Below are 21,798 nucleotides of genomic sequence, written 5' to 3' on the forward strand. Positions count from 1 at the left end.
GCAGATGTTAGCTCAGGGCTGATCTTCCTCAAAAAATAAGAAACCATACACATCCTAACTGACACATTTACTTTCAGTCTGTCTCTTCTGCTTCCTGGCTATGCGGCAAGTCACTAAACCTCTCAGGGCCTCAGTTTCCCCATCTATAAAGTGGAGATAATGTTAGAATTAAGTGAGATACTTGATGTAAAGCACCGACTTAGCCCAGTTTCTGGCACATAGCAGACGTCAGCTCACCTACCCACCCCTGAATGACAGCTGTGAGAGAGGCCATACTGTTTCGAGGAAGCACCCACCACTCTGTTAGCTAGCCATGGGGTTAGGATTGCAGGGACTTTTTCCTATAAGTAAACTAGTTATAGAATCTGTTACAGAGAGAATGAAAACCTTTGGGGTGGAGGACAGAGAAATAAAAAGTGACTAAAGCCACAGCTGCTTAAAAAATACTGTCTTTTAAGAAAAAACACTTTTTCGGGCTGGCCTGGTGACACAGCGGTTAAGTTCACACGTTCTGCTTCAGCAGCCAGGGGTTTGCTGGTTCGGATCCAGGGTGTGGATTTATGCACTGCTTGTCAAGCCATGCTGTGGCAGGCTTCCCACATATAAAGTGGAGGAAGATGGGCAGGGATGTTAGCTCAGGGCCAGTCTTTCTCAGCAAAAAGAGGAGGATTGGTGGCAGATGTTAGCTCAGGGCTAATCTTCCTCAAAAGAAAGAAAGAAAGAAAGAAAAGAAAAAACATTTCTGTGGCTAGGATGTGTAAGACCTGGAACTCTCATACACTGTTGGTGGAAAAGGAAAATGGAAAAACTGGAAAACAATTTGGCAGTTTCTTAAAAAGTTAAACATACACCTATCATATGATCCAACCATTCACTCAGAAAAACAGGAAATCTATGCCCATACACAGACTTGTACAACAATGTTCATAATAGCTTTATTTGGAAACAACCCAAATGTCATCAACAAAAGAACATATAAAAAAATTATGGTATATCCACACAATGAAATACTGCTCAGCAATAAAAATGAAGGAACTGTTGATACATGCAATAAGGATGAGTCTCAGATTATGCTGATGAAAGGAGACCGACAAAAAAGAGTACATAATGTGCAATTCCATTTATGTGAAATTCTAAAAAGTGCGAACTGACCTATAGTGATAGAAAGCAGATGAGCATTGGGTGATGGGAGCGGACTGTGGAGGGACGAGGAAGAATTGCACAGAGAACAATGAAACCGTCAGGGCTGGAGAGACATGCCCACTATCTTGGTTATGGTAATAGTTTCCCAATGTTTCTATGTATGCATGTGTGCATATACCAAAACTTATCAAGCTGCACACTTTTTTAAAAAGATATTCTGATAGAGACTCAGCAAGACTTTTCTTTCACAGCAAAACAGGGGAAACACAGCACATGACTGATGTTTAGAGCTTGAGATTTCGCCCTCAGTTCAGTAGATGCAATCACTTATTTTTTTTTCATATTTGTATACATTGCAAAATGATCACCACAATAAGTCTAATTAACATCTGTCACCATACATAGAGACAAAGCTTTTTTTCCTAGGATAACTTTTAAGATCTACTCTCTTAGCAACTTTCGAATATGCAGTACAGTATTACTACCTGCAGTCACCATGCTGTACATTACATCTCCATGACTGCAAGTTTGTACCTTTTGAACCTCTTCACCCATTTTGCCCATACCTCCCGCCCCCACCTCCTGCCTCTGACAACCACTAATCTGTTCTCTGTATCTATGAGTTTGGTTTTTTTGCGTTTTTTTTTTTTTAAAGATTCCACATATTAAGTGAAATCAGACAGTATTTGTCTTTGTCTGACATTTCACTTAGCATAATGCCTTCAAGGTCCATTCACGTTGTCACAAAGGGCAAGATTTCCTTCTTTTTTACAGCTGAAAATTCCATTATATATATATATATACCACATTTTCTTTATCCATGCATCTGTCACTGGACCCTTAGGTTGTTTCCATATCTTGGCTATTGTAAATAATGCTGCAATGAACATGGTGGTGCATATATCTTTTTTGAGTTAATGTTTTCGTTTTCTTCAGATAAATATCGAAAAGCGGAATTGCTGGATCATATAGTAGTTCTATTTTTAATTTTTTTGAGGAAACTCCATACTCTTTTCCACAGTGGCTATACCAATTTATATTCCCACCAACAGTGCACAAAGGTTCCCTTTTCTCCACATCCTCTCCAACACTTGCTATTTCTTGTTTTTTTCTTATAATAGCCATTCCAACAGGTGGGAGATGATATCTCATTGTGGTTTGGATTTGCATTTCCCTGGTGATTAGTGAGGTCAAGCAGGTTTTCATGTACTTGTTGACTATTTGTATGTCTCATTTGAAAAAATGTCTATTCAGGTCCTCTGCCCATTTTTAAATTGGATTTTTTGGTTTTTTGCTATTGCATTGTATGAATTCTTTATATATTTTGGATATCAACCCCTTATTGGATATATGCTTTGCAAATATTTTCTCCAATTCAGTAGGTTGCCTTTTCAGTTTGTTGATGGTTTCCTTTGCTGGGCAGAAGCTTTTTAGTTTGATGCAGTCCCACTTGTTTATTTTTGCTTTTGTTGCTTTCAAACTGTACACTTTTATTTTTATTTTTATTTTTTTTATGTTTATTGTTCTGTCATTCTGGTACAGCATTTCTCTCACAACTGTTTCTCTGTTTCAAACCAATCCATTGAGTTTTCAATTTTAATTTTTCCATTTTTGTATACAATTTTTATTTTGAAACTATCTCAAATTTACAAAAAATTCAAAGTACAGCAAAATTGGCTTTTATTTTCACAAAACATTTGAGAGTTATCTTCTAACCCAGAACCCTAACACCCTGGTTACTTTAGTGTCTATTCCCTAAAAACAAGGATTTTCTCTTACATATCCACAATACAATCACGAAATCCAGGAAATTCACATTGATACTTACTACCATCTAATCCTCAGTCCCTAATCAAATTTCACCAATTATTTCAATAAAGTCCTTAATAGTGAAAGTAGACAGGTCAGAATTACATGTTGCTATTACCTGTCCTGTCTCTTCAGACTCCTTCAGACTGGAAGAGGTTCTTTTTCTTTATTTGACTTTTTTTGTCTTGACACTTTGGAAGATTACAGGCAATTTATTTTGTGGAGTGTCTCATTCAAACTGTACACTTTTAAATGTATCATTTGTTGTATGTCAGTTATACTTCAATAAAGTAGTTTTTTAAAAATTAAACATTTCTGAGCTCGTATGTTCAGGTGCCTAGGACACCAAGACCACAGCCCCCTAGAGAGGGATAACCAAACCACAAAACGGGCGCGCTTGATTTTGCCCATAAAGCAAAGGTGTTCTTAGAATGCAAGGCTCTCAAAACACTCATTCCTCCGTTGAACCATCCGTTACTCTGAACTTTTAAGGACAATGCAAATATTTCAGCAGTCCCTTGAGATATTTCCTTGAGAACTATCTCCTTCACTCAGACAAAAAGCCATTGACTGGAAGCTCCTGGAGCAAACATCTGAAGCTCTCTCTGCCTTTGAGAAACCCAAGCCTGCCATGTTCACAAGCAACGGGAGGGGCCTTACATTCTAGGGTTATTAGCTCAGGAGTTTCAACACATACTTGGGGAGTGGGAGGGAGAAATCCTGCTAAACGTGAATGTCTTTTGTCTTAATATCATCCTAACATCTTGAGGATGATCTGTTTTCTTTCTTACAAGCTGGGCTCAAGCTTGTCTTTAAAACAAACAAACAAAATAATAAAAGTAGGGTATTTTTTTCCCTTCCCTTGGTCAAGTTCAGTAAGGCATTGTACTGGCATTAAAATGACATACTTTTTATAAGAGACATATTTCAGAGGAACTAATACAAAAAAGAGGAGCAGAAAGAATAATATAATATAACTGCCATGCAACTGAAGAAATAAAATGTTACAAAGAGTTGAAAGCCTCTGCACACCCCTTCATGACCACACACCTCTCCCCCGACCCCAGGCAACCACTAACCAAGGTTTGGTGATGCTCATTCCCATGAACATATCTGTATTTCTAGTACATATGTAGAACTTTATAGAAACAGTACCACAGAGTGTGTATCTTTCTGCAATTTGCTTTTTCTGCTCAACATTGTTTGTAAAACTGATCCAACGTGATACACTTGGAGATGCTGCCAGGGCCCACGTCCAACTCCTTGGCCCACTTCTGATTCCAGCCACAGCTACAGTGGGCAGTTCTGTGCCACCTCAGATCACTTCTCCAGGACCACCTAGCAATCAAGCACACATCTGCCCCCCACCCCCACCTTTTTGCTCCAGCAGAGCCAGCATGCAAGGGTGCCCAGCCTGGAAGTTTGAAGGAATTAATGCCTCCACCATCAGGGAGCAGGAGCTGGTGGATCTCGAGCTTCCTGTCCTTCTCCAGGTGGACAATTCTAGAGGCATTCTGTACCCTTTTCAGGAAGTCCCAGCGGAACTGAGCCCCTGCTGCCCACAGCAGCGACCTCGATAATTCACCCTAACATTGGTTTCTTCTCCTTCCCTGTCTCTCACCGTCCCTCCTTCCCACTTCCTGGGATCACCTCCCCCAAAAAAGGTACCTCCACTTGGGTGCACGTCCTCGTGTCCAGCCCACTCTCAGGAGAACCCAAACTAAGCAGAGTTCTAGTTTATTCATTTTTATTGCTCTGTATTCCACTTTAATGACATAATTTATTTTAAAAGGATATGCTCTTTATGATGGAGTACTATGAGAAATCAAGTTTTTAAATGATATTCGATGACAGAGAAATTATCATCAGATGACGGAATGTGAAACTACATACAGGCTGGCTCCTAAGCTATTTATAATGTGTTATATACACATGTGTAGACAAAACCGAAAGGGAATGTTAATAATTCCTTTGCTACCTCCAGATAGTGAAATTATAAGCAATTTTTCCTTTTTTACTAATTTTATGCAATTTTCACATTTCTCTGCAAAAACATATATTATGCCTAACTAGGAAAAAACAATAAATGCCATACAAATGATATGCAAGTGACATTAGCAGGATTCCTACAATAAATCAGCATGGAGGAAGAGGCAGGAGTGCCACAGGGATTCAGAGGCAAGAAGAGAATGTGGGCATGGCCCCTGGGTATAGAACAAAGGGAATGGCAGAGGTAGAGAGATGGAGGAAGAAACCTTCCCCGTCACACCCCTCCCACTCCCCAAACACATCCAAGCCCCTGTCTAATACCACCTCCTACAACAAGCCCACTCAGCATCCAGCCCCCTTTGCCCCTCCTGGAAGAGTCTTGATAGGAGTCTGGATCTACCTTTCCCAGCAGCACCATGGGCCTCCAGGGAAGTGACTCCACCCCCAGCTCTGGGGAAGGCCTCATAGTCTGAGGGTAATCCATCCCCCATGTCAGGTAGTGGTTCAAAAATCGCCATTTGATCCGATTGGAGCTAATGAGACATAAGGTGAGGTTTGTTGTCAGCTTCCGGGAAAGCTGTTCTTGGCTCATAAAGAACTGCCAGGAATTGTCTCTCAACCTCACAGGAACTCTCTGCTATAGGAAACCACAGGGGAATCAGCCTTAAGACTAATGAAACCAAGAGAGCAGAGACCCAAACAATGATGACATCACTGAGCTGCTGGATCCCAGAAACCCATAACCCTCTCTCCGTCTGAGCTTGCTGATATAAGCCAATCAACTCCCTTGTATGTGAGCCAATTTTGGGTGCCATTCTTGCAGCTGAAAGGATTCTAGTTGCCCCACTTCCTCCCTTGAAGGCTCTTCCAGCTGTCCATTTCATCCTGATTCAAACCATGCACAATGTCTTAGGGATCGTGGCACCATTTATTTCAAACCCCATACCCTCTGAATGTCCTGATGCCAATCAGCACAATCTAACCAAATGCCAAATCTGACATCCCCCTTCACCTCACTCACTATCAGCCTAGGGTAATAAAGACTTGACCGTTCCAATCAGGATTACCTGATAGCACTTCCTGAATACTTCCCACGTGGCAAGTCCTTTACAAAATCTAGCTCATTACATCTTCACACCCACTCTTTCAGATAGAAACTATGATTATCCCAGTTTACAGGTGAGAACACTGAGCACTAAGGCTCCACAGAAATCGTGTCACTCAACCCTAACAGTAAATCCCAGATTCAACCCCAGAGCTGCCTGCCTCCTGAGTCCTCACTCTTAATCATGACTTCCCTCCTCCCAGAAACCCAAGGGAAGCAGGTGGACAGAAAAATCAGACTCAGCCTCATACCGCACCCACCTCAAAGAATACCATTCATTCCTGGAGACCAGCCTGAGGCACTTCAGAGGCCCAATCTTGGGGTACATCTTGCTTTGCAGAAACTAAAGGACACGCTAATCCCAGAAAAAAAAAAAAATTAGTGTTGCGAAGAGTATTACCAGGCCATCTTGTTTTATCTATTTATAATCGACATGGACTCCAAGAGAGCTCAAAACTCAAACCAGACTTTAGGGAAATAAGGTTGGTTACCATTACACAAAGGGTCAAGATGGATCCTTATTGAAACACCATAAGAACAACGACACAACTTTAATATGTTAAATTTCTCTAGAATCATTCTGGACTGAAATAGGTTTATTGTTCATTTCAAAAAAACTCAAAATACAAAATCATTTTCTAAACAACTTTTATTTATAAAAGACCGCTACACACACGACAGAACTTAGTTCTGCGGTTCTCTTACGGAAGTCTCTGTGGCCTGCCCAGCTCTTCACTGACATTCAATCTACTCCTATGACTCCCACTGGAGGGTGAGCACCCCAAGGTCAGTGACCAAGTTCCAATCCCCTGACCCTCCTGGCCACTAGCACAGCTCCTGGCACAGCTCCTGGCCCGCGGTAAAGGTTCCCCAAGTATTTGTTGAACAAAGCATCCATACATCACTACCCTCAGCTATTGACGACACTATCAGTCCCTTCACATCACACAGAGAACATTATTCTCTTTCCAATTCTTCCTCAATCCTTCTGAGTAGATCAGGGAGAAAGACTCAGTGTGGTGCCAGGTTACTTTGAACACCTCTCTCTGGTTAATTTTCCTTTTTAACCAAAAGAGTAGGCCTCCCGCTGAGAACAGGCAACAGCGCTAGCTGGAATTTAATCACACTGTTTTGGGTTTATTTATGGTTACCTTCGATTAACCTAGTGACATTGCTTTTCCATTATGATAGTGACACAAAGTCTCCTTTTCAAATACATTTGTTTTAAAAGTGAGTCAACTGCAGTGGGAAAAAAAATGTTAAGTAAAAATGAAATAGAGACAGCCATGGGATATGGTAAAAATAATAAAGGTGGTTCCTTTACAAATGACCGAAGTTTGGGAAACACAGACCTAGTCCAGTTCGCCCATTTTACAGATGGGAAAACAGGCCAAGAGAGAGAGGTAGGGCCTCTCCACGGCCCGCAATGGCAGAAGCAGGCCCAGGACTGAGATCCAGTGTCTGCGTCCTGCCATCTGCCTGGGACCCGAAATCTTGCCAAATCCAGCTTGCTCCAGGCCTTTCCCAGGACCAGAAACCAGTCTCCGGAAGAAGAGCGGGTTAACACCTGCTGATCTTACTGATAACATCTAAGCGATGGTCAACTTTAATAGCTGGTGAAACAAAAGCCACTGTGCAAGTTTTTAAATTTTTGCCCTGTCACATGGAAACAGTACCCAGGTTGACTAATTTTTTCCCCTCGTTAAAATGTGAAGATCCGTGTTAGTCACTCACTCACTCAAGTAAAACCTCCACAAATTCTACCTTTGGGAAAGGTGTTGGGTGTTCCCTGCCCTCCTGAGAAATGACCTAAAAATGACACTCCCTTAAAAGGCTGCAGTATTAGAAATCCGGCCCAACCAAGGAAACAGCAGGCAGCTTGTATTCAAAGGACAGCTCAGGGAAGCAGGTGGTCACACAGAACACAGATCCTGGGGCCGGCCCCGTGGCCAAGTGGTTAAGTTCACACACTCTGCTTCAGTGGCCCAAGGTTTCACTGGTTCGAATCCCGGGCACGGATATGGCCCCGTTGGTTAGGCCATGCTGAGGCGGCGTCCCACATGCCACAACTAGAAGGACCAACAACTAAAATATACAACTATGTACTGGGGGACTTTGGTGAGAAGGAAAATTTTTTAAATCTTTAAAAAAGACACAGATCCCTTCAGCCTGGCAGGGCTAAGAGTAGCATACTCCTGAAAAAGAACTGAGAATGATGCCCCCTCCAAACCTCCCCCATTCCTTCTGGTCTCAGGAGCCACAGAATTTACTGTTGCCAGCCTCCTCCAGTCACCCCAGCCCAGCAACCTTGATGCTGTTTGTATAGGTGTGACTCCAGCAGTCTAGTTTCCAAGCACTACTGTAAAAATATTGTCACCAGCTCCATGACATGAGGTTGGACAGTGCTGGGTTGAAGACCACACCCAGGGCAACAAAAATTCTGGCAGGTGGTACAGGCAGCCCCACCATGATCCCAGATGTCAAACAGCCAGAACTAGAAGGGAGAGAAAGCGGTGCCCAGGACCAAGGCAAGGCCAAGCCAGGCTCAAGGAGTGGGTGGCAGCAGCTAGTAGACTCCCCTTTGTTCCAGATTGAAAGTACACAAGGCAGTCAGCACAGCCTCACCTCCAGCATGCCTGCTCCCTCTTCATCCTCCTCCATTAAGCCCTGGAAAGGGTAAGTGGGAGGTGTGGGGCATCACAGTGATAATGCTGATGCCAATACCACAACAGCAGCAGCTGTCTACTGAGCACTTTCTATGACCAGGCGCAAAGCTAAGGGCTTTAGATATACGTTCCCTTTATACCATAGAACTCAGTAAGGCAGAGCATTTTATTATCACATTTTGCACATGGACCACAGGCTCGTAGTGGTGAAACAGCTTGCTGGGTCAGCCAGCTCTCGAGCTAAGACTCAGACCCACGAGCAAGCACATCACCTGGATGGCGTTACAGCTGCTTCCACAAGAGCAAAACCAGGGAAGAAAGAAATGGGAGCAAAGGACCTTCTAAGAGACAAAGAGGAAGGATTAAAGAAAGAAAGGAAGGGCAAAGGAGCTAGTTAAAAAAAATAGAGCCATTAGTCAAACAGGACAAAAGGGAAAGTAGGGGAAGATGTCCAGAATAGTTGGCAGCTGTTTTCTATCCTTAAAGGAAGCTTGGCTGGAAGACCAGGAAATGCCTCTGGCCCATGGTTCCTACCCAACAGCTACTCAAAAACCCAGGTCACCCCTTCTAAAAACAGCCCATTAGGGATGAGGTATCTCTGACCAATTGCAGGGTATATTCCCACCACCTCTCCCCTTGCAAAATAATCAGGTAACTTCTTCCTCCAGGAATTCGGAGGAAGGAGGAGAAGGAGGGGGAGGGGCAGGGGGAGGAGGAAGAAGGGGAGGAGGAATGCGATGACCACCATTCATGGGGCACTTACTGTCTGCCAAGGACTGGGCCAAGTGCTTTACAAGAATTGTATCACTTAATCTTCAACAACACCCAGAGCAGAGTACTATAGCCTGAGACACTGAACCTCGGAGAGAGTAAGAAATTTGCCCCAAGTCTTCCAGCCAATAAGTAGCAGGGTCTAACTGACCCACACTCTTTTTTTTTTTTTTTTTTAAAGATTGGCTCTGAGCTAACATCAGTTGCCAATCCTTCTCTTTTCTTCTCCTCCCCAAAGTCCCCCCGTGCATCATTGTATATTCCAGTTGTAGGTCCTTCTGGTTCTGCTATGTGGGACGCCGCCTCAGCATGGCTTGAAGAGCAGTGCTAGGTTGGCGCCCAGGATCCAAACCAACGAAACCCTGGGCTGCTGAAGCGAGGGCGCAAACTTAACCACTGGGCCACGAGGCCGGCCCCTGACCCATACTCAAGCACACTCAGGAAGTGGTTTCCATCCCATTTCTTTTGCCTCAAACAGGCCATGTCAGGATGATTCCAAGGGCCTGGTGTTTTGAGGGCAGTTGAGAAAATGATGTCTCCAAAAAACCAATACCATGAAGATCTTAGGGCTGCATATAATTTTCAGACTTCCAGAAGTTCCCAGGCAGGCAACCAAGCTGCCCAGCTACATTCTGTTAGGGGCATATTTGAGACATATTTCAACTGCTAATGGAGCTGAGCAACTAAAAGGTAAGTGAATTTCTATGCTGGGCTAACCATGAGACAAGATCACAATAGTTACTGAAGATAATACCTATTATTATTTTTTTCTTTTTTGAGGAAGATTAGCCCTGAACTAACATCTGCTGCCCATAGTCCTCTTTTTGCTGAGGAAGACTGGCCCTGAGCTAACATCCGTACCCATCTTCCTCTACTTTATATGTGGGACGCCTACCACAGCATGGTGTGCCAAGCGGTACCATGTCCGCACCTGGGATCCGAACCAGAGAACCCCAAGCCACCAAAGCAGAACGTGCAAACTTACCTGCTGCACCACCAGGCCAGTCCCAATAATACCTATTATCAAGAGACCTTGGCAGTCCCAGTAAAAGCTGGTCCTAAAAACTTTTAAGAGACAAAGTAGCTGGAACACCCCCACTCCGTGGTTGACCAAAACGTATTTCTAGACCAAGGGCAACTTGCAAACCATAATGAGCCTCAACTAAGGCTTCCAATTTTAAAGCTAGCCACAGCTTGGCAATAACTCTAGGATGAATCTTGTCACAATCATCCATAAGACCAAAATGATTTCACAAAATGCTTCCAGTCCACAGCCTCTTTTTTCCAGAGAAAACGCGTCTCCTTCCCCATTGTGATCAAAAGGCAACTGTAAAACTCCCTAAAAGCAGAAAAACATTTAAGATTCTTCACACATGATGTGCTTTTTCTTTGTATTTCTCTATGTTCTTGCAATTCTTTTTTACAAAGAACTACAAATGCAACTTTTTAATGTAAAAAAAAAACTTATTAGAAGTGAATTTCAAAGACATGCTGAGCTGATGCCTTTCCTTTGGGGATTAAAGTCTCAGGCAAGGGTTGGAGTCACAGTGGTCATATACTGCCTAAACTGGGTGGGCCTCAGTTTCCCTGTCTGGATGATGGGGATGAGAACAATAGCTACATCTCAGCGTTGCGATGAGGTTTCATTTAGCTATTATTGAAAAGCATTTATCACAATGCCTAGTACTAGTAGGTGCTCAATATATATTCACTATTATTAATGAAACTATTACTATGATTATAGTGACTCTCAGTGGCTTCCTATAGAAGCACCAAATGGCAACTTGGAAAAGGCCTTGTTCTCTAACAGTTGGAGCAAATTATCAATGTTTAGAGAATGACTAAGAAGTGCTGAGTTCTTTCAGTTCAGCCTCACTTTCCCCAAAAACAAGGTGTTGCACTGAGACCCCAGACCCAGTTGTCCACTACATACATTTCTCATTTCACTGCAGACTGCAAAGAAGCACTATTTTGCATTTTCTGAAAGCAAATTTATTGCAAAAATGTCAATGTACCAGACTTATTATTCAATCCATCTATACTAGAGGCTGTTTATTCAATAAATTATTCATTATATTCCTGCAAAGTGCCAAGCTCAGAGCCAGAGAGGTAAACAAGAGATACAGAGCCTGCCCCTGGAGCAGTTACAATCCAGTGGGAGAGCAAGACTGGCAAGTCAGGAGACCAGTACAGCTCAGTAAGCTATGAAATGGAATGGCATGGGCCGGGGGCAGGGGGCACTGGGGACGTCCAGGACTTCAAGGCCTCACGCCCTCCAACCTCAGGTTCGACTCCCCATAGAAGCCGAACAAGAGTGCCAAGAAAAAGAGACAGGAGAGGCAATTATGGTAAGAGACACAGGGCCAGCAGGAAGGGTAAGGTGACACCTAGATCATTTCCTGTAAAGGACTCCCCGACAGGAAAGGCATTCCCCAGGTGCCAGCCTGCCTCCTTTAGTGGAGATGAGGAATGCGACAAGCCACTGCCCAGGTACTTGCAAGCCAAGATCCACCAAGGCTCCTCCTCTTAGAATACTTTCTGGCTTCTGCCCCTGGAGGGCTAGAAGCTCCACTGAGCGGCCCCCTGTTCCACCAGCAGCACATCCTTGGTCTTCCAGCCTCTGCCTATTCTGACAAGGAATCTTATAAACAGAACCCAGAACTCTGCTCAATTAACAGAACCACCAGCTCACAAAGGCCTTTTAGGGTCTGAGCCCAAAGGTCTCAGCACCTGAGGTCCCCTGTGGAGCAGCGTGTGGTCCCCCAGCTCTGGCGTAGTCTACCCCACCAAGGGAACGATCGCTTTGTTCTTGAGCAGGAAGCACCAGCCCCCCACCCCCGCCCCGGGCTTCCAACAGGCTGCAGAATGCCAAATAATTCTTGTTTCCCTGGAATATCTGATAAACCACTTCAGGGAGATACAGGGAACCAGGCGATTCACACAAGCCCTGTAGTACCAGCACGATAGGAACTTGATTATTTTCTTGAAGGGAGCCGGGGAGATGGAGGACTCAGACTGTACGCGGGGAGACTCCTTTCACACCCCAGCCTCTGCGGGAGGCCCCTCAGTCACAAGCAGCACGAGGCCCAAAGTAACACCATTCCTGTTTGTCGAAGGAAAGCTGACTGCTGCCTGCCTTTTTTAATCTTAAAATCTGAATTTATGGGCCGCAGCAAATTTACATAGTCCCTGCCGCAAATCCCCACCCATTTCCCTATAGCTCGAAAGCCAAAATTCCACACTGTGTTCCAAATAATTCCAACCTCTTTGGTTGCCTTTATATCTGAACGGAAATTCCAGAAAAGTTGTCTGGCATGGCAAAGGCTGACCAGCCTTATGAAAATACCCAGAAAGGTGACCCATTTAGTCAAAAGAGCTTTCAGATCTCCATGAGAAAAGGAATTCATGCCAGCATAAAGGGCCTTCAGACAGGGAGAACAGGAGTGTTGTGTTAACGCCCAGACCTTTCAACAAGCCAGCACTGCGATTTCTGGGGAGGCCAAGCAAGGAGTGGGCCAGCCAAACCAGCTTTGTCTCTCAGCAGTGCTGCTGCAGCAGCCCTCAGGGACACAAGTTCAGCTGTGGGAGCACACAGCTCCATGCTGTGGTGCCCAGCAAGGGGCCTGCCCACAAAGCTCCTTGAAGATGAGCCGGGGAGCCGCTGGCTTGGATTGGAAGCAGGCGGCCGCTTGTGCCAAGGCCGCCCGACTGATAAAGGCCGAGTGCCAGGCGGGAAAGAAAGGTTCTGCTCACCGGCAAACACAACCCAACACACCCTCCTGCCGCTTAATGTTTAAAGGTGGCAGAAGGAAAGGATGTGGGGTGAGGTCACTTCTGACAGAGCACAGCTGTGCCAATGGCGACGGTCACCAAGGATCTGCTGGTGTAGCTGGATCTCAACAAAACCCCCGCACGCACACACCCCAAGTGTGTACTGCAAGCCCCACAGGACTGCAGCCAGGAGGAGCTCCAGGGGCACCTCCTCCTCACCTCTGGCTCCCCGAAGCCACCTTCAGCTGGTCCCTACTGTCCAGACCTGCAGCGAAATCACTGCCCCGGGAACCAAACGAAGGCAGGGAGAGACCTACAGGGGTGTTTCCAGAACTGGAGGGAAGGCCCCCACTAAGGCTCTACGGTGCTGGAAAACATAAGGCAGATGGGCCCAAAAAAGTTCCGGTTTGTAGAAGGAAATTTCACTTTCACATTAATCAAGGGCAAATGAGTAAAGTTTCAAGCGAAATTAAAATAAACAGAACTAAAGCAGTAGAAAGTCTCTCACTGCAATGTCTCTATTTTACTTTACAAGTGTGGGACCCAACTTTAAAAAAAAAAAAAACTTGACATTATAAACCAATATGACCTCAATAAAATAATTTTTAACAAAAACTTCACAGCTTGATGTAGGCAAGCATCATGCCTGGTACGTGAAGTGAGGCAGATTTGAGCCTCAGTTTTCTCATCTGTAAAATGAAATAGATATAAGGCCACTCACTCTGCAGGGTTCATAATGAGAATTAGAAGTAATAAAGGTGAGGCACTCAGGACAATGCTTAGACAGTTGGCATGTGAAAATGCTAGATATTACGTTAGAGAATGCATATGCAAACCTCGACATGCGAAAATGCTAGATATTATGTTAGAGAATGCATATGCAAACCTCGACACTCAGTGCACAAATGGCATCATCAGTGTGCACGCCGGGGACCAGGAAAAGCCAAGGAACATGCAGGAGGAGGACAAGTGTCCTCCTTGCCAGGCTGTCTACCTGTGCCAGCTTTTGACGATGGACGAAGGGAGGAAGTCAGACGGTCTGTCAAAGTAATCCAGCCTTACAGCCAGCCTCAACTAAGTGAAAAACCAAACTGCTTCTCTGCTTACAGTACAAGAAACTCTTGACCAGGGACCTTCTACTGCACAGGGACTGCTGGAAAGGAGACCAGGGAAGGCAAATGTTCTTTGGTAAATTTTGTGACCAGACAACGGGTGTAAGTAAAATCCCAAATTGTTTTTATAACTTAATAGTTTGCAGAAGAGTTAGGACAACTATCTACAACTTACCAAACACCTTTAAGGCAAAGGCCAAAAGGCTCTTAGAAGAAAGGCAGCAACTTCATCTATAGCTCAGCATTTTTCTTGCAGGAAAATCCAGTAATTTTCATGACACTAAGTGGGTATGATTAAAATACCCAGTACTTCCATCCTTTACACCACGTATACCTCCCCGCATCTACTGTTCTGTTACTCCAGTCATAAACAGAACCATTTGGTTTTCTAATCATCTTTCCCAAGAAGCTCTCTCTCTAGAACATGGACTCAATTTCCCAAGAAAAGTGAGCGAGGCACCTTAACATACAAGACCAGTCTCCAAGCCCCAGAAGAAAGTATCATTGTTCATTATACGATAACCTGAGCCAATCTGGGGATTATCAAGCAGTTTAACGAACAACTAGATTTACAACAGTAAACGCAAGATGGCTTCTAGTAGAATGTCATGAAGGGCAATTTTAACCATTGCAAGAGCAGGAAACAGCACGTGTTTAGATTGAAATGGCTCATTCCATCGGATTTACTCATTTGGTTCAACTTGTTGGGGGAAGGGAGTATAATCACAGATCCACCTCCTTCCCTGAGGCTAACTAAAGATGAAAACTAAATGTAGAAGAAGAAGGATACGGAAAAAAAGAAAAACGAAATGCAGAAACACACATCCTCAGGAGCCTACAAATAGGGCAGGCACACCCCAAAGGCACACCAGATAATACATGAGAGCACAAGAAAGGCCAGATCTTATATTCGGATTCGTCATCTAAAAAGAAACAAAGTTTTACTAACGTTTAATACGCAGACTAACAGAGGTATATGTATATGGCTTATAAATACACATATACGAGGAAGGTGCACTTTCAAAAATTTTTACTGATAGGAATGACTGGAGCAACAGTTGAGAGATCCCCAGATTAGATGATCCATTTCAGCTGGGTTCACCTACCCGCCCACCCCCCACCCCCACCAAGCTCACTCAAGGAAGATGGTCGGTTGGCAGCCTCCAGCCTCAGAAGGCCTTGTGTGCACCAACCCTGTCTACCTCTCCACCACCCCTTTGACTTCCACCTGACACAGCTCTTCTACTCCCGTGCTCACTTGGCTAACTGTCCATTCACCTGCCTAATTCTAGTCAGGCTGTAGGTCTCAGCTTAATGGCCCCTTCCTCCAGGGAGCCCTCCAGACTCCCCACCCCAGCCTGAGGGAAAGTGTTCTTCCTCCTCCTCAGAGGGCTTGTCATCTCAGTCCTCACTATTCACAGCGTGGTCTGCAGACAGCAGCAGCTGGGAGCTGGGTGGAAGCGCAGAATCTCAGGCTTCACCCTGACCTGCTGAATCAGACCTACATTTTTAACAAAATCCCCAGGTCATTTCTGTGTGCCTGAAGGTGTGAAAAGGACACTCCCTGGTTACTTGTCTCTCCTCCAAGCTGAGCAGCGTGTGAGGTAAGCCGGGGACATGACCCTCATTATTCCTGCGGCCCTAGCATGGGGCCTGGATCAGAGTTGGTCTTTCATACAGTTGTTGAATGAGGAAAGGAAGAAAGAAAGAACCTTGGGAGGCATCTTCATCAGAGGTCCCAAGGTTCCAAAGGGAAGGGAAGAGTTAACACACCAGATGACAGAAGTAGGACTGGCCAGAGCATAGATGGAAGACAAGACAAAGTCCTGGACTTGGGTTCAAAAGCACAATAATATTAATAATGATAATGCCCAGCATTCTGTTAATCTAACAACTTAATCAAATGCAATGCTATCGGCAATTCTAAGATAGGAACTATTAGTCTCCTCCCTTTTATAGATGGGGAAACTGAGACTCAGAAAGGTTAAGGCAGTGGACCAGAGTTGCACAGCTGTTAGGAGGCAGAGTGGGGATTAGAATCCTGGCAGTCTAGCTTCAGGCCCACGCCCTGAACCATTTGGCTGTATCTAGAGTAGCCTAGTATGTGCCGACCCGGAGGCCATTTATAAGGAAAGCAGAGTGATGTGGTACCCCTGGCCACGGAGCCGCTGCAGGCAGGGCCCAAAGGCTTTGAGCCTGAGCATCTGCTGCCCAAGGAGCAAAGCTGCCATTCTCAACTCACCCATGACACCCGCCTCGCAGCGCAGAACCAGGACCCTGGGGGTGGGGGTGGGGGGCCATAATTTGGCTCCAAATCAAAGCCCCCCTTCAGCACAGACTCTCCAAGAACGAAGGCGGCTGCTGACTGGCACGCTGGCTCTGCTGTTGCTGGAGGAGTTCCACAGAGGCCCAACTGGCATCTGGAAGTGATTTGGCCCAAAGATTCCTGAACCGGGTGGGAGGTTGGAATGACCAGCCACCCCTAGCTCCCGTCCAGCTCTTGGAAACAAAGTTGGTGTAAATGGGCCCCAGAGGCAGCCATAACATAAGCAGAGGACACCCTCTAGGCAGTCCCTAACCCTATTAGAGTGAACAGAATCAACATCAAGCAACCAAGCCGGTCTCCCAGTGCAGCGCCAATTCTAAATGTCCTCTCAGTGTGCAAACCCTCCAGCATGACTGTTGAGAATATTACTGGATTGTACTTTATTTATTTAACAAACACTCACACAGCACTTACTATGTGCCACAAACCGTTCCAAGCACTTTAAAAAATATTAACTTGTTTAACTTTTATAACCTTGTAAGGAGGTAATTATTATCCCCATTTTAGTGATAAGGAAATCAAGGCACAGAAGTTTCTTAGAAGCTACTTAGTGGCAAGTGGGATTTGAACCAAGAATCCTTGCTCTTCACTACAAGAGCCACTGTGCTAAAATGTTACTTTGTTGCAAGCAGCCCAGAACTTGTTAATTTTGAAAAAGTATGCTACTTTGTTACTGTTTAAGCATTCTCTGGGTCTGGACTACTGCACATTGCCTAAAAGACACTAGCATTTGCTAGGTACTTCAGGAAAGAGCAGAATTTAGGATTATTTGTACCTTATTTTGATAGGAGAGGGACAAAAGGAAGGAAAAGGGGCTGAGTGGCACAGTGACCTACCACCCTAGAAACTTTGCTCAGTGACCCAAGGTCTCGGGAACATGCACTCCGCCTGCTCCGGGGCGCTGGCCTGGCAGAGGCACCTTAAGTAAACATTAGGGTCAGACCGCATCCTCTGAAAAGGAAAGAATGTCTTTTTGTGAAGGATCAAACCAAAACACACCATCCAAACTTCCAGGCAGCCTTGATTGTCATTCTTGAGCTGAGAGACCCCTTTTTCTCCAAGTTGGCCGGGCTGCCCAGTGTCAGAAAGGTTTTTGGAAAAACAAGTAAATAAAACTGCCAGCTCCTGGCAGACAACTAAAATTAAATATGCTGAGCCTCACTATGAACTGCCTAGGATATAGCAAGAAACTGAAGGAAATCTTCAACTTTTGGATGGAGCCTAGGATGTGCCCACTTTACAACGACTCACAAATGTGAATAAACAGCCAGGGCAGTCTTTTAGTGAATTCCAGGCAGAAAAGCCACAGTCTTCTGGCAGCTTTTGACCATCTCATGTTTCAGAGCAGGGCGCCTGTACACAACGCTAATGATTCCCATAACACATATTGTTGGGAGTTACCCAATGTATACAAAACCCTGCATTCGTTCAAAGATATCTTCCCGGATTATGGAGTAAAATGCCATCCACTGGGTAGCAGGAAATCTCCAAAACAAACAAACACAGTGGAGATAGGGCAGCCATTCCCCCAACAAATTCACCTTGACACAAAACTGATTCCACTCCCCTCCCTCATGACATTCGCCTCCTGGGAGCCTCCTCACAGTTCAGAGGATTAATCCCATCACTCACCTGCGGCCTTGAGATCCCTGCTTTGTTCAAGGCCAGAGGCTCAAAGTGTGAGTGTCCAGCAGTCACCCCAACATTCCAGACTTGCAAAACTTAGCGTAACAGGGCTTTCTGGGTGTGGGAGGGAACCTGTATTTTACTCATTTCTGACACTGGAAGGCAGGTCAGTTAAGGCTCAATTTCAACAACTGAGCAGACCTGGGTTCCAGTCATCATTTACTAGCTCAATGTCCTCTGCAAGTTACTTCACTCCTCTTTCCCCATCTTTAGATAGAGATAATAAAACTAACAACCACCACAGTAATAATAGCAACCATTTTCTAAGCATTTGGCCAGGAATGGAGCAAGCCCATAAGCCTCCCAGTGACTTGCTGAAGTAGATCATTATATACACAAGGAAACTGAAACTCAAGTATTCAAGGTGGTTGATCAATGGAGTGACCAACGGAACACACTTAACACCTAGTGGGTGCCCCCAAATTGGAGCTAGTGTCGTTGTCAGCACAATGCAAACACAGCATAAGCAGGGAATACTTGAACTGAAGTCCAAGCTGGATGTGACTGAAGGGCCCTCACCCAGGACAGCCCCAGGAGCAGAGGCAAGAGGCCTCAGGCATTACCCCCACGGGAGTCTGGGCACTTGGCAAGTTGCCCATCAGTCTCCAGAGACTGGAAAACCTGTTTGCTGTGAGATTTTTCTGGAGTGCAACTAGGCAGCCAATGACAGGAGTCATAAATGTGGTCAGACCCTTTGACCCAGGAATGCCACTTTGCGGAATACGATCCAGGAAATAATTTAAAAGGAGAAAATAAAATAAAACAATGTAACTTGTGGTGGAAAGAGGTCCACAGCAAGAAGCTGCCAACAGCCCACAGGCCCACAAGTGGGGAAGGGGAGGCTAACCCCGGAACGTCAGGACAATGGTAGTCACCATGGCCTGGGTGGGTTCAGGCATGAAAATCATGAGGGTCTAGCAGAAAAATGTTAGGGACCAGATAAAGTCTAGAATGAGACCTCCAAGTTCGGGGCACACATGGGAAGCCATGCTGGACACAGCCGCAGCCTCTGTAAACAGTAAATCAGGCAGTCCAAGATTTTCTGGGGCTGTGGTTTGGGTTTTTTGTTTGTTTGTTTTGTTTTTTAAAGAGATTTCATGTCATGTTTGGATACTCCTGGTTTACTTTAAGTTTCTTTGTTCAGTTAATTAAATAAATACACATTTTTAAAACAAAGGAGAAGGGATCCAAGTTGAGCCCAACCAGGCCTTGAGATTCCTCAGAGGGGAAGCTGGTTTCTGAAAAGGAAAGAATTTCAGGAGAATTCTAAGGTTCTCCTTCTACAGTTACAGGAGATAGGCCCCCAAAAGAAGACGACAGCATGCCACACAGCTTCCCTCTGCAGAGAAACCATCCTTGATGGGGAGGCTGACTGGGCAGTGGCAGCTGCCTGGGCCCAGGAAGCAGCCCTCTGTGCCAGGACAGGTGGAGGGGAAGGCGAGGGAGAGGACGGAAGAGATTCAGCCCAGAGGGAACCCCTTTTAGGCTAGAGAAAATCCCAGCAGTCACACCCACCACCCTTTCTTCCTGTCTCAGGGGTCACAATAAGGCCCGGTTTCCTCAGGAAGAGACCCTAGACCCAGGCCTGGGCCAGCTCCTCCCTGGTAAGATGCTCACCTGGCAGAACTCACACACACAATGTAGGTGCACACACATTCTCTGCACACGCACACTGTGTACACACACACTCTTCGCACACATGCATGCTCTGTACACACGTGCAGTGTGTACACACACATTCTCTGCATACATACACACTCACACAAGCATACAACACACCCCTTGCTCCTACCACGACAGTCGACACTCTCAGCAGCAGCCTTGTGACCCTTCTGGGTGCCCTCCACTAGCCCGGGTCACAGGAGGGACCTCATCCTCATTCTCCTTCCCCAGCTCAAGGAGAGAGGACCCAACACCAACTCCCTCCCTCCTCTCAGGAAGACCCTGGTGTGGCCAGGGCCGGGAGAGGAAGGCATAGTCTCCTTTAATTGTCACCCATTTCCTTCGATTCTCAGCTGGACCCTCGCTTCGTCTATGACCTGAGGTAGGTCAATTAATCCTCTGGACCCCCATGTCTGTAAAATGGGCCTAACGACACCCCAACTGGCGGGATGCGTAAAGACTGAGAAAACTCCGAAGGCTGTGGCACACAGCGCGCTCCAGTTTGGGCTCCCTAAAGGCAGCAATTACCATTCCCACCATCATCTCTAAGTCACAACTTCAGCGGCGAGGGCGGCTCGCCCCGCGGCGCCGGCCAGAACTCAGCGGGGAGCAAAGGGAGCGAGGAGGACACACCCCTGCGGCTCCCCTTCCCACCTCGGGGCCCACACCCATTCCGGAGACGACGCGGGAGGGTGCACGGTCCGTCTCCACCTGGGCGGGGAGGCCCCAGGCTCAGAGAGCGGTCCCTCCCCAGGTCTCCCCGCCTGGCCTCCGAGCCAACGCCCGTTCAGCGGCCGCCGAGCGAGCGCACCAGCCTGGGCGCAGCGGCGCGAGCGCTCCGGGGAGAACCTGACTAGGGCCCCACCCCCGGGGACGGCGGACCACAAGTTTCCAGCCCCTCAGCTCCCGCAGCGGCACCCGAGGTACACGGATATGCCACAACCCTAACTGTCCCCGTGTAGCCCCAACCCAAGCTCTCAACCCACAGCCCCCCAGAAACGCACCGCCGGGGCACACGGCACGGAGCTATTACACGAGGTCCCAGCCCAGGGGACGGCACCAGGGAGGGGGCCTAGGTTCCCCCATGTCCCTACTCCCTCGGGGACGACGCCCCTGGCCTCGAAATCCACACCCAGCCCGCGGCTGCTGGGCGTGGTGGGGGCGCGCGGCAGGGAGCCCCAGTCTTCCGCGGGGGCGCACGCGCGGGGACTGGATGGTACCCCGCAGACGCCTGGCCCCGCCAGGGCACTCACCGATGGACACGAGCTTGATGTTCTCACGATCCAAGAACTCGAGCGCCACGGACACGTTCTCCAGCTGCATCTGGCGGAAGGTGGGCCGCTGGTGGTACTTGCGGTACATGCGCTTCTGGCTGAGCACCTCGAGCAGCGCGATGAGCCGTAGCCCATCGCTCAGGTCGGTCTGCAGGTTCCCAATGCGTTTGTTCACGCACTTGAGGTGCTCATTGCACCAGCGCGTGAACGTGTTCTGCTGGATCTTCTTCCATGGCGCGTCCTCCGCCAGGTCCTTCTCGGTTACCGGCATCCTGGCGGCGGGGAGAGAGCAATGCGCAGCAAGCTGCCGGGGACTGGCGTCAGGAGACCCAAGGGCCGGGGGAGCGAGAGCCGAAGCGGAGGGGGCGCGGGGCTCGAACTCGCTGCTACCGGAGTCGCGGCCGGCGCTGCTCTGCGGCCGCCTGCCCCTGGCCGCGCGAGGCGTCTGGCCCCGCGCCTGCGCACTGAGCCGATCCGCCCCGAT

The 21,798-nt window shown here is 46.7% G+C and overlaps 1 protein-coding gene across 5 annotated transcripts in view; it reads right to left on the reverse strand.

The window, feature by feature from the left end:
• The window catches only part of FLNB (filamin B), a 133,527-nt gene extending 111,753 nt beyond the window's left edge, over positions 1–21,774 (reverse strand). For all 5 annotated transcript variants that reach the window (XR_011526888.1, XR_011526887.1, XM_070574810.1 and 2 more), the window contains exon 1: positions 21,294–21,774. Coding sequence is in view for 3 of the 5 variants with exons in the window: in XM_070574810.1 (XP_070430911.1) it covers positions 21,294–21,585 (292 nt within the window). In the remaining 2 variants the exon portion in view is untranslated. The remainder of the gene's footprint in view (positions 1–21,293) is intronic.
• Between the last annotated feature and the right edge of the window lie 24 nt (positions 21,775–21,798).

The sequence above is a fragment of the Equus przewalskii genome, chromosome 15 (assembly GCF_037783145.1).
Source record: "Equus przewalskii isolate Varuska chromosome 15, EquPr2, whole genome shotgun sequence".
NCBI lineage: Eukaryota > Metazoa > Chordata > Mammalia > Perissodactyla > Equidae > Equus > Equus przewalskii.